At 43.6% G+C, this 14,830-nt stretch overlaps 1 protein-coding gene across 1 annotated transcript in view; it reads right to left on the reverse strand.

Moving 5' to 3' along the window:
* The window catches only part of Ccdc141 (coiled-coil domain containing 141), a 156,970-nt gene that overhangs the window by 58,134 nt on the left and 84,006 nt on the right, over nucleotides 1–14,830 (reverse strand). Inside the window, exon 8 of the mRNA XM_032903542.1 lies at nucleotides 6,483–6,655. Within this exon, the coding sequence (XP_032759433.1) occupies nucleotides 6,483–6,655 (173 nt within the window). The remainder of the gene's footprint in view (nucleotides 1–6,482; nucleotides 6,656–14,830) is intronic.

A 14,830-nucleotide genomic window follows, 5' to 3' on the forward strand; every position in this document is an offset into this window, starting at 1 on the left:
GAAAATGTGCCCTTCCCCCCATGGAAGGATGGAACTGCTTTTGTTTTCTATTTAAGGTTAAAACGATGCATTTTTACTGTGGTGTGGCTTTTCTCAGATGTCATGCCTGCTCCTAAATAGTTGAAGTTACCCTGTGTATAAATATCCAGAAAGGAAGATGGGCACTTCCTTCGTTGGTTTAACTCTAGACAGTATGGTCCTGTGATGGAGCTGATACAGGACAACAGGAAGGACTCAGGGATGAGCCAAAGTAGCGAGTGAGAAGGGAACAAAACAGGTGGATGTGAGAAGCAGGAAGGGATACAAAGTATTACATAGTAGGTGCTCTTTCTGGCCATCTTGGCTTGAAGATACACTCTCTTCCCTGGCGTTCCCGCTAATTCCATCAACTTCACTCTGACTTCTCTGTTCTCAGCCTCTGACCCCATGGGTCCTGTTTCCTACAGCACATATACTCAATGTGTACCTTCTTGCCTGGATACCAGTAGGTTCCTACAATTCTGAGACAGGTTCTACATCTTTGGCTAGCCTTGAGGTTGTGGCCATTTTCTGCATGGTCAATACTTTTTTAAACAAACCAAAGAAGAGTACAGAGAAAATGAAACCCGAGCTAAAGCTGGACAGAGGTGGGACACTCCTTGAGAACACTAGAATAAAAGAATCCATGGCCACGAAGCAAGCGGGCTCCTGGTGATCAATGGAAGTTGAATCACAAGAGGAGGGAGACCCATAGTGAGCAATCTAACGGAACGATTCGGACAAGCAACCCAGTCCTCCACTTCCTGCTGCTGTGCGACACATAACCACAGCAAGCTGTTGGACCTCTCTGTGCCCTGAGTTCTATTCTGTAAAATGGGGACAATGATGGATCAGGTACACAATAGAATGTGATCGTTAAATCCATCAAGTATTGTATAAAGGATAGTGTTTTCTGTGATGGCTAATGAGCTTGTCAACAAAGTCCCCTCAACTCTCGCCACGTTTTTCATGCTCCCTCCTCCTCTTGTCTACTTCTCCTTCAGCGACACTGTCCTTCCTGATGCAATGCTGCTTTCTTTTTTCGGTTCACTTACCTCTCGGGGATTTGCATGGTTGCTGGTCTTAGCCAGACCTTCCTTGACCCCAGAGCCTGAAACAGTCCCACCACACAGTCGCTTTATATGATACATCCTGCTACAAAGGGGCATCTCACTCACAGACTGAGTCTTCCCACCACAGTGCAAACAGCATGAGGACACATGTGGTATTAGGTACTTGGGACCACCTGCTTTACTAAACATTGACCGTGGTTTTGGAATGAAGAAATAAATGAATGGGCTAAACTCGGCCCAAGGTGCATTATCATCTGTAGTAACAACCAAGGTGGTGGTAGCCAATAAAAATAAAAATTGAGGGGTGGGGGAAAGAAGAATGGGGTGGGGAGGTGAGCACAATCTCAATTAGCTCTGTTTTTTTCCTTACTCTGGGAAATACAAACGATGGAGAATTTATATCAAAGAAGCCACATGCATTGGGTCAAAGTAGATGACACTGAAATTTACACAGAAGCAGAATACCCGGCTCAGCTGTAACTCACACATTTAACTTTGCCATGGCAAGATGGAGTGAAACGTGATACCATCTTCCATGCAGGGATAGAGACTGAGCTAAGAGACGCTCGCTTGCATGTAACTCCTAGGTGAACTTTAACAAACAAGAGAGGCAAATGAATGGCTTAGGAGGTAGCCTGGCCCCGCTGTGTGTTTTATGTTTTGAGTCCTAAAGTGGAAACTGCACTTAGAGAAAGAGCTTAGAGAAGGAGACAGAGATCCCTCGCTCCCAGTCATCACTGTCACAGAAGCTTCAGACTGAGCACTTCCAACAACCCCAGCTTCCTATGGTGTGAGACCAAACACTGTGTGCTAGGAGGCCACCTTCATTAAGAATGAATGGGGGTTGGGGATTTGCCTGGGGTTGGGGATTTGGCTCAGTGGTAGAGCGCTTGCTGGGTTCGGTCCCCAGCTTCAGAAAAAAAAAAGAAAGAAAAGAAAAAAAAAAGAACAAATGGAGGAGTAGGTGAGGGGGGACCAGAGAGAGCTCTCGGCCTTGTTGTGAGTCTAAGCTTGGCTGTTATCACATTCTATTATAAATAACATGTGACATAACTGCATGCAAAGCAACACAAAAATCATAACGCAGTGACTCTTGGCCATATGACAGATGTTTCCATCTAAAACAGATAAAAAAAAAAACACTCAACAAAGCAGAATTATCATTCGACTGCGGGTTAGACTTAGAAGAAATCAGGGAAATATGAGCATTTCCACTGTTGATTCTGGGAGGTTGCTTGGTTCAAACCTATTTGATTCCAGGATATGAAAATAGTGGGAGTCTGTCCCTTGGATGGCATTCTTTACAGAACAGCCATGACAAACACCTCAGATGTATCCAGAACACTTTATCTAAGATAAACATTAACAGGCTCAAGTGAAACTCAGAAGAAATGGCCAACTGAGGGGCCTGTTAGGATACCAAAGTGCATGCTGGCCTAAGGGCACACTTAGTACCTATGGCTCCTCCCAGTTCTTCTCACCCTGCTCTCCTCTACCCTAAACTTCTCCAGCTCATGGGCTTCCCTTTTCCCATCTCGTTCCTATAGAAGCCTAACATTTTACCCATGTGCTCTCTTGCTCCTCTCTCCTCTCCATTTCCTTTGTCCCCTCCTTCTTCTCCCACCATCCTCATGGCCTGGTTCAATTTACTGATCCTATTTAATCTACTGCTTTCTCTCCCTGCTGTGCACTCTTCCAGATGCCTGTGGCTGTAGTCTCCCTCATATCTACAACAAAAACCCCCTCAACCTTACCTTGGAGCGGTCATTTCCTCACTTCACGCAAATGTAAACTTCTCAGATTTTTCTTCCATTATCAACAACAAAAAGTTAAATAATAGGGCATCTGAAATTTCCACCTGCCGATATCCCAATTCTAAATTCTGCCTTTGATATCTGATGAGGAATACTTGCCTTCTGTAATTCAACTCGTCCTTCCTCCCTAATTCAAATGCGTGTCACTCTTGAAATCACCCTGCTGGTGTTATTTGAAACACTCGTGTGGCTCTCAGCATTTTGCTTTGAAGGAGCTTAGTACAGATTTTTGAAAACTAGAGTAATTATGTATTGGGTGCTTTCTATGTGCAAGGAATGGTGTTGTGTTATTTAGTGGAAAGTATTAAATGGGAATTTCCATTCTACAGAGGAAGAAAGAGACCCAAAGAGTTAACTTTAAAAGTCACACCACTATCCTGGCACTCCCAATACCCACAGCAAAACTCCTTGAAATGAAGTCCTAGGTTTCTGATCCAGGCCATTTTGGAAGCATCTGCTAACATCGTTTTGTAACCTGGTGGTATGGCTGGCATCTCAAAGCCTAGGAGCCCATGTGATACTTCATGTAGACATTTTACATGTCCAATTGTCTGTCTGTCGTCCTTGCCACGACTCTAAACTCTAGCTTCACTCCAGAGTGGCTGTGGCTGGAAAGTTCCTTCTGTCTCCGGGAACCCAGGAGTGTGGAGGTGGATCAGTTGGAGAAAGGAAGCAAATCCCAGACAGGGCGTATGGAATTGAGGCCAGGACCCATGCTGCCCTCTGGTTTGCAACTGAGATTTGGTTTCTAATGGGTTTCTATTTTGCATCCACTTTCTCTTTACCTTCATTCCCTCCATCAAAATGAAAGTGACACTGATCTGCAAAATTGTCAAATCCCATGGCAAGACAAGATCTTGGTACTATTATGAAGCAAGCTTACATTTCTGAGATGCTGACAGAAACATACTCTAATTCTCTTTAAAATCAAGCTAGTTGGCTGTTAATTTAATTTTCTTGCAATGGTTCTAATTTCCAGGTTTTCTATTAGACCCAAACTACCTCCTATAAATGGGGGAATATAAAAATCAAGACTAGGAAGAATGAGGGAGGCAGAAGAATTGGACTGGATGAGTAAATAAATATGTAAGCTGTACTAAAGACAAAAAGGGAGTAGGAGGAGGAGAAGGGGGAGGAGGGGGAGGAGGAGGGGAAGAGGATCATGAAGTAAAAGCACAAAGCCTGTCAATCAAAAATTTAGGTACCAAAATTAAAGTATTTCAGACCAGAGCAAACCAGATAGAGTTTACCAGTGAAAATCCGTGACCACCTTTCTGACTCTAGGAATGAGGCATCAATCTTAACCAGAAAAACTCAGTGTCTGAGTTAAGAAGCAGGAGTTAAACTTGCCATTGGCCCTCAAGTGACTGAGAAAAGACAAAGATGTGACCCGGAGAAGGGAAGCAAAACCACAAGGACTGGAATGGTACCAGCTTCCCGCCTGGGGAGAGTTTCTAGATCAGAGCTCAGAGAAGTGAGATCCAAGAGCTCAGAGGTCTTAAATTAACCACCAACAAAAGAGTGAGCATGGGCTAGACCTACCCCCCCAACACAAACACACACTGTAGCAGATATACAGTTCGATCTTCATGGGGGGTCTCCCAACAACTGGAGCAGGGGCTGTCCCTGACTTTGTTGCCTGTCTGTGAAGATGTGATTTGTCCTGAGGGGTGGGGTGGGCAAATATACCCAGGGGGGCTCCTCTTCTCAGAAATAGGGGGAGGAGCCATGAACGGGAAGGACTGGGAGGAGCAGGGGCTGATATTAGGATGTAATTAATAAATTTATAGAGACGTCAAGATCAATCTTCAGAGAAACTCAGCACCTAGCATTTGTGGGATGGAATACGGGGCAGGAAGGGACAACTCAGACCAGCACTCAGAAGTCAGGATCTTTGGCTGGGTTTTTATTTGCTCACACATGAGGAATCTCCCCAAAGCCAGAGAGAATAGCACAAGCAAAGACTAGCCTGACTGGAAAGGTAACATTAGCAAGACTATGAGACCCAGTGATAATGGCAGGCCTCGGCCCTTCTCTGGATGTCACATGACCCACACTAACATACGAATGCCTGTTGTATCTTACAGCTGTCTGCACAGCTCAAGGCATTTAGAAGGAATAGACATGGACCATGAGGGGAAATGAGGGAAGCGACCGCTACAGGCGCCCTTGGGCCCAGACGGCGCGTGCCCGGGCTCCAGCCTTATCTGGATCTGACGCAACACCCAACTCAAGACACTAAGCACCCGCAGTTGTCACTGGTAGCTATGTCCCTGTGGAAATTGGTTGCCCTTGTCATGGCCTCCAATTCTTGGCTTTTGCTGGGAGATCTTGGATTAATTCTAATCTCAGCTTTGTATGGTCCCATAGCAACCACTTAATCCCCACATCCAATGCCTCTGTCCAGGTCAGACTGTTCTGGAAAGAAAATTCCCAAGCCTAGCTCTTTAAAACATAGCTGAAAAGAGCAGACCAGGAGGCTAAAAGGAAACGAAACCACATCCCACCCACTTCATTCCTCAAATTGTGTTTTTGAGTTGCAAGGATATGGAAGATAGGGGGGAAAATGAGAGCTGGGGTCCAACCTCTTTGGGTAAATAGAGCTCATCTCCTCATGTTCAAGAGGAAGCGCTGCCTTCATTTCTTCCTGGCTGATACCTGCTCCAAGAGCTATGCCGTCTCCCTGTCTTCAAATCCTCATACTTCCCAAATGCGTTCTTTCTCTTTCCCAATGCCCCTCACGCCCACACAGTCCTCAGCTCCCCCTAAGGCACCCACTGAACACACTCATTGACGCGATCCTCCTGGCCCACTGCCCAAGAGCATGGAAACTGGAGCCTGTGCCTTGGATTCAAAAGCTGCCTCTGTCACAAACTGGCTGTGTGATCCTGTTAGTCAGTTTCTTAAAACCCCGTGTCACAGTCACCTTGTCTGTGGAAGGAAAACATTCTTCGTGTTTCATAGAGTCGCTGTGTGGATTAAATGAGATAATGTCCCTAAAGCCCTTGGCACAGCGCCTGGCACATAGCAGGCTCTCTCTCAGTGCGAGCCTTTGTTATTAATAGTTACCTTTTATTGGGGGTTTTGTTCAGTGAAATAGCAAGGTCAAAGGGAAAGAAGAACTCTGGTGGGGTTTTTTTGTTTTGTTTTGTTCCTAGAGAGGAAAAAATGAGGCAATAGAGAAAAAGAAGGCTCATGAACTGAGGGGGCGGGAAGCCTGGCGGTGAGGGGCTTGAGGGTGGCATCATGTGGGAAGTGTGAGAAGCAGAGCCCCTCCCAGTTTAGTGTTTCTCTCCCCCCTTTTCAGACACACTCAGAGACAAAGCTTTATCATCTTTTAAGTCCTCAGGCTTGGGCTGTGGCTTCACTTCTGGGTGAGCGATGCTGTGTTCGGAATCGCTGTTGAGCGTAATTCAATAGAACCCTTTAAGCCACGTCGTAAGGCAGCCACACATCAGAAGCAGAAATAAATAAATAAATAAACAGAAGCCTTCGTGCAACTTTTTCTTTTTTTTAACCCGTTTGTGGAAACTGTGAAAAACCTTGCTACACCAGGGATAAAACAGACTTTACTCACCGGCAGGAGTCTACTTGGCTGATTAAGGTCCGTCCCTTTTGCAGAGCGGCGGATGTAGAGTCTTTAATTTCTCTGTGTAATTCCTCATGTTTCGCTGCCAAGGCAGGCAGGCTTAAACCCTCTGATTTAAGGAGCTTAAGGTAATCTTCAACTTTTCCAAGTACATCAAATGCCTGCCAAAGAAAATACCCCATACTTTTATTTTCTACTCTTTTAGTTTAAAACTACATCAATGTGTACACGAAACACTAGCGATTAAACCAGGCCATTCAACTTAGCAGTTTGATCACAGCAACCACGACAAAATAGGTCTTAGTTCGGGAAAAACAGCAGTGCAGTGCCCACGTAGGGGAACTTAGAGCTTAGTCCAACATTAATAAATGACAACACCACGAAGTCACCAAAAACCACTCACACGATATCTGTAGGACACAGATAGCTAAGACGGTATGAAATTCGGAGAGTCAGATTGATAGTTTGCATATTTTATACTGTACACATACAATGGGTGAGCTATTAAAAACTCAGTAGCCTTTCATGGCTTGAATATCTCTGTAATAAGTCTGAAAAGGGGGCTTCCTGAAGAATTATACTTTGAACCTGAAGCACTCGAGAGAGACACCGAGAAAAGTACTTCTGTCCTTTTCCTCCTTGCCTTTAAAATATGACCTTGACCTATTCCAACCAAGGCATCCATATGCCCACAGGAGGGAGATTATAATTCAGTTATGGAATAGTGCAGAGAGCGGGAACAAAGTAATAGTTTCTGATAGGCTCAATATCAGATATATGGAAAGAATGTAACCCCTTCAAACAAAGGCGTTCCTTATCTTACATGTTTTTCCTTTGTGTGTATGAGTCTTTTGCCTCCATGCATATCTGTGTGTCACATGCATATCTGGTACCTATGGAGACTACAAAAGGTCGTGGGGTTACCTTGACCTGGAGTTGCAGATGGTTGTGAAGTGCCAGGTTGGTATTGGAAACTGATTCCCAGTCCTCTGGAAGAGTAGCCAATGCTCTTAACATCAAGTCATCTCTCCAGCCACCTCTGCTCAAGGTTTTGTCTTAAAATAAGATTTTTAAACTCCATTTTTTTTCCTGCATTGCCCAACGTAGAGGATGGAGTTTACAACATTAACATGAAATATGAAGGAGCTGTTTATTGACTCTGGAGGCTTAGGTGACATTAAGACACAAGCATTTTGCTAGAGGGATGTCTCAGCAGTTAAGAGGGCATACTGCTCTTGCAGAAGACCTGAGTTTTGTTCCTAAAACCCACATTGGGAGGCTTACAATCTTCCGCAATTCCAGCTCTAGGGAACCTTATGTCCCCTTCTGGAATTTACAGACACCTGTATTTGTGTTTATATACCCCTCCCAACACATACACTATGTAAATAAAAATAAAATAAGAAAAATAAGGAGGACTGTAATGTTTAAAGATATTTTTTAAAAAGGTAAAGCAGAGTGCAGTCTTTGTCGGTCTCCTGATAGCCATTTCTGACCTTTGGGCTAGAGAGGAAATGACTGAGTCAATAAAAGGCTGACCATCTAGAGAAGTCGTCTTCCAGTCAGCGCTATTGCAGAAAGCCACCCTTCAGAATGTTTTATACCACTCTGAAGAACAGGTCTATCATAAAAGGTGTATAGCACCATGCAACACCAGGTAACACCAGCAAAAGCCTTGAAGTCTAGTCTTTCCGGATTGCTAAGTGGGAATCCACTGAGGAGAATGGAGAAGGGGTACCCACAGAAGACTGTCAGGGAGGATCCCAGACCATCAGAGACAAGAAGAGGTGGCTAGTGGAGGCCTGATGGAGGAAAGGTGGGGCTCAGTTCATTCTCACAGAAGACAGTTTGATACACCCCAAAGTGAACGGCCAAATTCAGCTAGACAGAATTAGAATCTACAGAAATCTCTCAGATGCTCTTTCATGGTGAAATTCTCTTCTTCCTCCAATGTCCTCACATCGTTCAGGTTTGCTCTCTTAGTCACTTAAGTCTTTTAAAGAAACTTTGATACCCAAGGACCCTTTCTTACCTGATCCTGTTTTTCTTGCAATTAGAAACAGAGCAAAGTCGGGCCGTATGCCGATGTTAGAGGATGTGGTTTTATGACTTTCCCATAGCTCGCTGAGGCATCACCGAGGAGCAAGCTCTGTTTCTAGGATTTCAATTTTATTTTAAATATGGGGTTGTTTATTTAGGACAAAATGGTGCTTCTTGTTAATCAAGGATAAGATTTAAAGTCAATGCCCAAAGCAAACTTCTGGTGGCTAAAATTACCTTGGCTTCCCTTCAGTCCCACTTACAGTTTAAGGTTGGTGAATTGTCGCATGTTATATTTGTAGTTTAGATTGACAAGTTCCAAGGTCCACCAAGGGAGGAGATAGATGGGAAGTCTACATGGAAAGGTCAGGATGTGGTGTCCTTTCCTCCTTTAAAGAGAAGTCTTAGTATCCTTCTACCAATGGGGGGAGGGATGGAGAATTTATGGTATCTCTTCTTGGTTACAAAGCTAACCTCATTCTGTTTTAATAATAAATCATGCTATGCTCACTGTTGTTTTGAAAATTAAGAAAAATAATGAAAGTAACTAAGAATGAGGGCAGACGGGCAGTACTCAGACACCGTTAGCGGCTGTTCTAAATTTTGATCAATCGAACACATCTTTAAAAGAATCTCTGGGTTCGGTCCCCAGCTCCGAAAAAAAGAACCCCCCCCCAAAAAAAAGAATCTCTTAGAAGAAGGCAGCCACCTGGTGCCTGAACTTCATTCTATGGAGCTTTCTTCTGTGAAAGACCTCTCTCAGACCTCGACCATGGTGTCATCTTCACAGGAGTCAGAGCTAAAAGTGCAAGGCTGTTGGATGCACGTGCAGTGTCCCTGTGCCTTAGTCACGATGCTATAATAAAGATATGACTTCCGAAACGAATGAAGATAAACTGGAGGGCCAGCTAGGCACTAGAAATAAGAGTCCTAAATCAAAAGCAAAGGTAACTCATTAGCTTGGAACCAAAGGACTCCGATTTTCTTCCACTGGCTCTTTGCAAATAGGTCAACTGTTAGGAATACACTTCATGGTTTCCTCTACATAATAAAGCAAATGACAAAACTATAGCAATATAAAGGAGATGACAGGTTTCCTTTCATTAGCTTAACACAAACATGTGCAGAGTGGACATGTTTCTCTGAGTGGAGCGAGAAGGATCCTATGAAGGAGTTCCTTACTTAATGTTTTAGTTGGATTTTTGTTGTTGCAATAAAACAACACCAAAAGCAACCTCTGGAGAAAAGAGTTTATAACATCTTAGAGATTAAAGTCCGTCATTTGAGGGGAGACAAAGCAGGAGCTGGAGGCAGGAACTGAAGCAGAGACCAAGGAGGACACAGCTACTCGCTTTCCTTGTTTTCTGACCCAGGATCGCTTGCCCAGGGATGGTACTGCCTGAGGTGGCTTTGATCCTCCGACAACAACCATTAATTAAAGAAAATGCTCCAAAAAACGTGCCTGTAGGCCAGTTTGATGGAGACAATTCTTCCACAGAGGTTCCCTCTTCCCAGATGACTCTAGTTTGAGTCAGGTTGACAACACTAACCAGCATACTTAGTTTTAAGCGTAATAGGGATAGTTCTGTAGACACAAAAATAACAGCTAAACCTTCAGGCTTTGGAAAGAAGTCTTCTTTCAAAGTCAAACTCTCTGTGACTGGCTGAATGGTATGCAAAATTCCTCTCTCTCATTCCCGTGTAGAATTTGGTGAGGAATCCATGTGCCAATTCCAGAAATGATCTAAGCATTACCCTTCCCAAAATAGAACGGACCGGATCTCTTATGTACCCGACCTGTAGGGAACTTGATATACTGGATCTCTTTGTTGCAAATACACTACAGAAGGTCTTCCTGCAGATAAGAACATTGTGAGCCTCGGACAGACTCTCTTGGAATTAAAGTCTCCTCCCCCTTGGCCTTTCTTTTCATAGCCTCCTGCTTCTTCAGCCTTATATGTCCAGAGTGAATAAGCATTTATGTCTAGACTGGGGGTTGGGGCAGAGACAAAAGCACAAGGACAGTGTTCTCTCCTGCTGGGTCCCTGGCATCCAAAGCATCTCACATGCTACCACTCCGTCCCTCCACACAGGGAGGAGACAGGTCAGCTCCTTTGGGCCCTAATTTGGAAAAGATCAAGAAACTGCTTGGCTTTTGTTCTTAAAGAAGCCAATAAAAATCTTCCCTGTTCACTGTGTTAAATGCAGACCCAAGCTCAACTGTACCAAATCAAACATAGATGGTATCGGGGAATGGCATGTTTTACTCTTTTTAAATATCGACAAGACCCATGACTTAAGAACCACAAGCCATCCAGCGTAATTCTGCTGCCATGCTGGTTCCCAAAGACGCTGGTCAATAACAATGTTAGATTTTTGACTAATAAATGTGGAAGAGTCAATATTAGGAAACAGCAAAATGACATACCCTGGAAAACACCCAAGGACACAAAACAGCTTCGGATCAGAGCCCCTGATCCCACTGCCTTCAGAGAGTCCGATCTCCTCGGGGCGGCTTATATAAGGACCCACGTCTTCACTTTCCTTCCCTAAGCAGCACCTCAGACACCTGCTGGTGGCTCAGGCTGCTGAAGTAACTCTTGTTCAGGACGTTTGACCAAAATTGTTCCAGCTTGCAAACCAATGAAGAGGTGTAACTGGATTTCAGGTCCCCTTTCCCAATTCTCCACTGCCCCCATGGGTTCCTACTTTCTCGAAGTTCTTTTGCTGCCCCGCCCCATCACTTCCGGTCTCCCGGTAGATGAATGGTCCTATTAAGCTGTATTTAAAGGCATTTGTTGCGCAGCAGGTTTTCCCCACAAGCTGAAAAATGCTGGAAAAGAAGCTTTAAATCGAATGCATGTGTCAACGGCGTTTTATCCATAAGAGAATGAAGGAAATTTACATACTAACGTCTCAGGCTTCCTGAGGCAAATTCGTCTTACAGATGAAATGAGACTCATTAAGTAGAACTTTAGGTATCTCAAGTCTATTCACTATGTTTTTCCTTCATCTTCATTGACTTAAGTGATTTTTAGGATGACCTTTGTTCTATTCATAAGGGAAATCATCGCGTGCGAATTGTTTCTCTTTTTAATCCCTTCAAGGAATATCCAGCAATATCTATGGACTAGAGACTCAACTACGTGATGCACATAGATTTGCCACATTAGAGTGGCTGAAGCAATGTGAAATGCATATGGAATGACAGAGCTAGGGCAAGTGTTCTGATATGCATTCACTCAGTAAGCCCTCAGCTGGGCTACGCCCTAGTCCTGTATCACCGTATTGGAATGGGCTGGAGATCCTGGAAGAAAGCAGAACTGGGATTTCTACTTTACAAATGAAGATGTCAGGAACAGGGATGTTAGGTACATATCCAAGGCCACGCGGTTAGTAAACGTGTCAGGCCAAATTCGTGCCCAGCCTGGCTCCAGGGTGTTGTTTTAGCAGTCATGCTAATTTACTTCTAAATTTTCCTCAGTGTCCTATCATTTCTATATTATACTCCAACTATACCCTTAAATGCACATATAACTCGTCACCTACCCTAAAAAGATTATGGAATGGTATTCTCTAAAGTAGATGGGGGGTTGTTCAACTGTTTTTTGAAGAGAAAACTCACGTTCAAAGGCTAAATCTACATGCCATAAAACCAGCTGTTTGTTCTGTCAGACAACGTAAGAATTCCGAACACTAGGTGGCATGAGGAGATGATGAAGTCAACCTCTCTCCTGAGTGGTGAGGAACGTGACAGGAATAATAAATAAACAGTCAGTACTTCCTGGAGTCGGTGGAAGGGTGACACATGTGGTATTTTCTCTTATTTAACTCTACTTAGCTGCTCGGTGTGATGCAGAACTTGCACTGGCAATCTGTGTTCTTTGGTTATCTTAGTAAGATTTTTTCCTTTTAAATTGATCTTATCTCAAACACTTTGTGTCAATATAAGGTTACGAAGGACATAGTATATTGTTCTTGGTTGTATAAACTTTTCTTGGGGAGATGGGAACAAATGTCTACTTACTACTAATTACTGGAAAATTACTGGGAAAAAATGTTTACTTATACTGTAAGTAGAATTCTCTCAAGGTCCAACCCGGGAAACCAATGAGTCTGTTGGGCTTACTTATCGAACATGGAGTTACTCATGGGAGCATGCATGACTGCGAAGCAGCCGCATCAGTGCAGAGTCTCACTGCAGCACAGATGACAACCTTCCCATAGCATGCATGACTGCGAAGCAGCCGCATCAGTGCAGAGTCTCACTGCAGCACAGATGACAACCTTCCCATAGCTTAAGAGGTCGACGCTGGTCCCTTCACCTGCTGCACACACTATCATCACCAGCTCCCCCTGTGATGACGAGACTATGTACATTTAAGAGCGAATTATATCTCTACGTACCGGAAGCAATGGCAAGAACCCCGGGTGAGGGGCCAATGCCTCCTCTACCATGAGAAAATGTCAATAACCAGTAGGTTTTGTCCTGAAGGTGTCGTACAAGTCGCCACAGCAGCTCTGATGACGTTCAGAGCTGTCACGCTCAGAGCGGCCTAATCTCCAGCAGACCAGTCACTCATTTATAGTTTGTATTTCGTGCTGTCAATGGCTCAAATAATTAAATAGAAGGCACTAGACTGTTTGGGTAAATACAAAGTAAGATAGACGTGCTTCTTAGCTGCAAAGAATGTTAATTGGGCAAGGAAAAATAAATCTACCAAGAAATGACTACCACAAGCCTGAACATGTTCACTGCCAAAAGAGATATGTAGTAGTGTGGAAGGACACATGGAAGGACTTCCAGTGAATATATTCATGACTTAAAGGGCCACTGACAGATTTACTTACTATGAATTACTGGAATATTACTGGAAAAAATGTTTACTGCTGAGTAGGAATAAAATGAAATATCTCTGTTTGTATTTGCAGTACTGGAGGTAGAATTCAGGACCTCAGAGACACCAGGGAAACACCCTACTATTGATTTATAGCACCCCAAAATTGACTATCTTGACAATCAGATGATTAAGCCTGAACTGGGTTTAGGGATCTTGTGATGAATGACGTTGAAGAGTTTCCACACCTTTCGATCATATATTTATTTACTACTTCTGTACTAACAGTTTGCCCACCTTCGTTGTCTATTTGCTGAGGTTTAAACAACCTGGCCTGAGCTTTAAAGTCAAAGGTTCTAACTCAGAGTCACCGTTCTCTCAGAGGGACAGAAGGAAGGTAGATTAAATGATGATATCATCATCAGTTATTTGGGTGAGATTTGACTTAAGATAATCTTTTCAAGTTCTTAAATATTTTTCTTATATATTATATAGTAAATGATATATAATAGCAACAACTACATATAACACACACACACACACACACACACACACACACACACACACACACACACACACACACTCCTGATCATGGTGTCCACATTCCTCACTGCACCCTGGCTCTCTCTATTGTTTCTGTCACTCTTCACATCTGATCTGAGGTGTATCCCTCCACACCTCAGGCAATGGCTTAGCCTACATCTCCCAAGCATAGCTGATGTTGCATCTTCCAGGCTTTCCCCCTTCCTTGTGTGTCATCCTTCCCAGCTCCACTCAGAGGTTACCTTCCTCAACACATTTCCCCTAACAGGGCTCTGGTCGGTGCTCTCCACTGCCTTGGGCTTAATCCATCATAGCTTTCCTACTGTTCACCACTCTGTATTGTAAAAACACCCATGAGGGTTCGGAAGGATGAGACCATGCAGATGGATTGGTGCTTAAGGGCCAGTGTTGCCTTTCCAGAGGACTGGAGTTTGGTTCCCAAACATGCATGTTAGGCAGCTCACAATGCTCATAACTCCAGCTCCAAGGGAGCTCACCTCCCTTTCTAGAGCCTGCACTCATGTGCACAGACACGCACACATACTTACCTCAGTCTATCAAAAAGATGAGTCATGGTGCTCAAGAATAAAACGACTAAAAGTAACTTTTAAAAAATCTCTAACAATTAGATTTTTATTTACATCATTTTAAGAAATTCTTTCTCAATAATACTTTTCAGGTTCTCTATCTGGGCATGTTTCCTCTTTCAATCTGTTCAATAATTAGGCCATTGTATTTGTTTTCCACCATCGTGCTTAAGATGCATGTATTTTAAATGGTAAATGAGGAATATGTAAATGGGAAAAGTACAGCAAATGTCATGCTTAATTATTTTGTTTTCATGTCAAACAGAAACGTGGCTCCAGGCATTACTGGTGCATAATTGTTTTGAAAAGCAACCACATCTTCTAAAAG

This window comes from Rattus rattus, chromosome 5 (assembly GCF_011064425.1).
Source record: "Rattus rattus isolate New Zealand chromosome 5, Rrattus_CSIRO_v1, whole genome shotgun sequence".
NCBI classification, from domain to species: domain Eukaryota; kingdom Metazoa; phylum Chordata; class Mammalia; order Rodentia; family Muridae; genus Rattus; species Rattus rattus.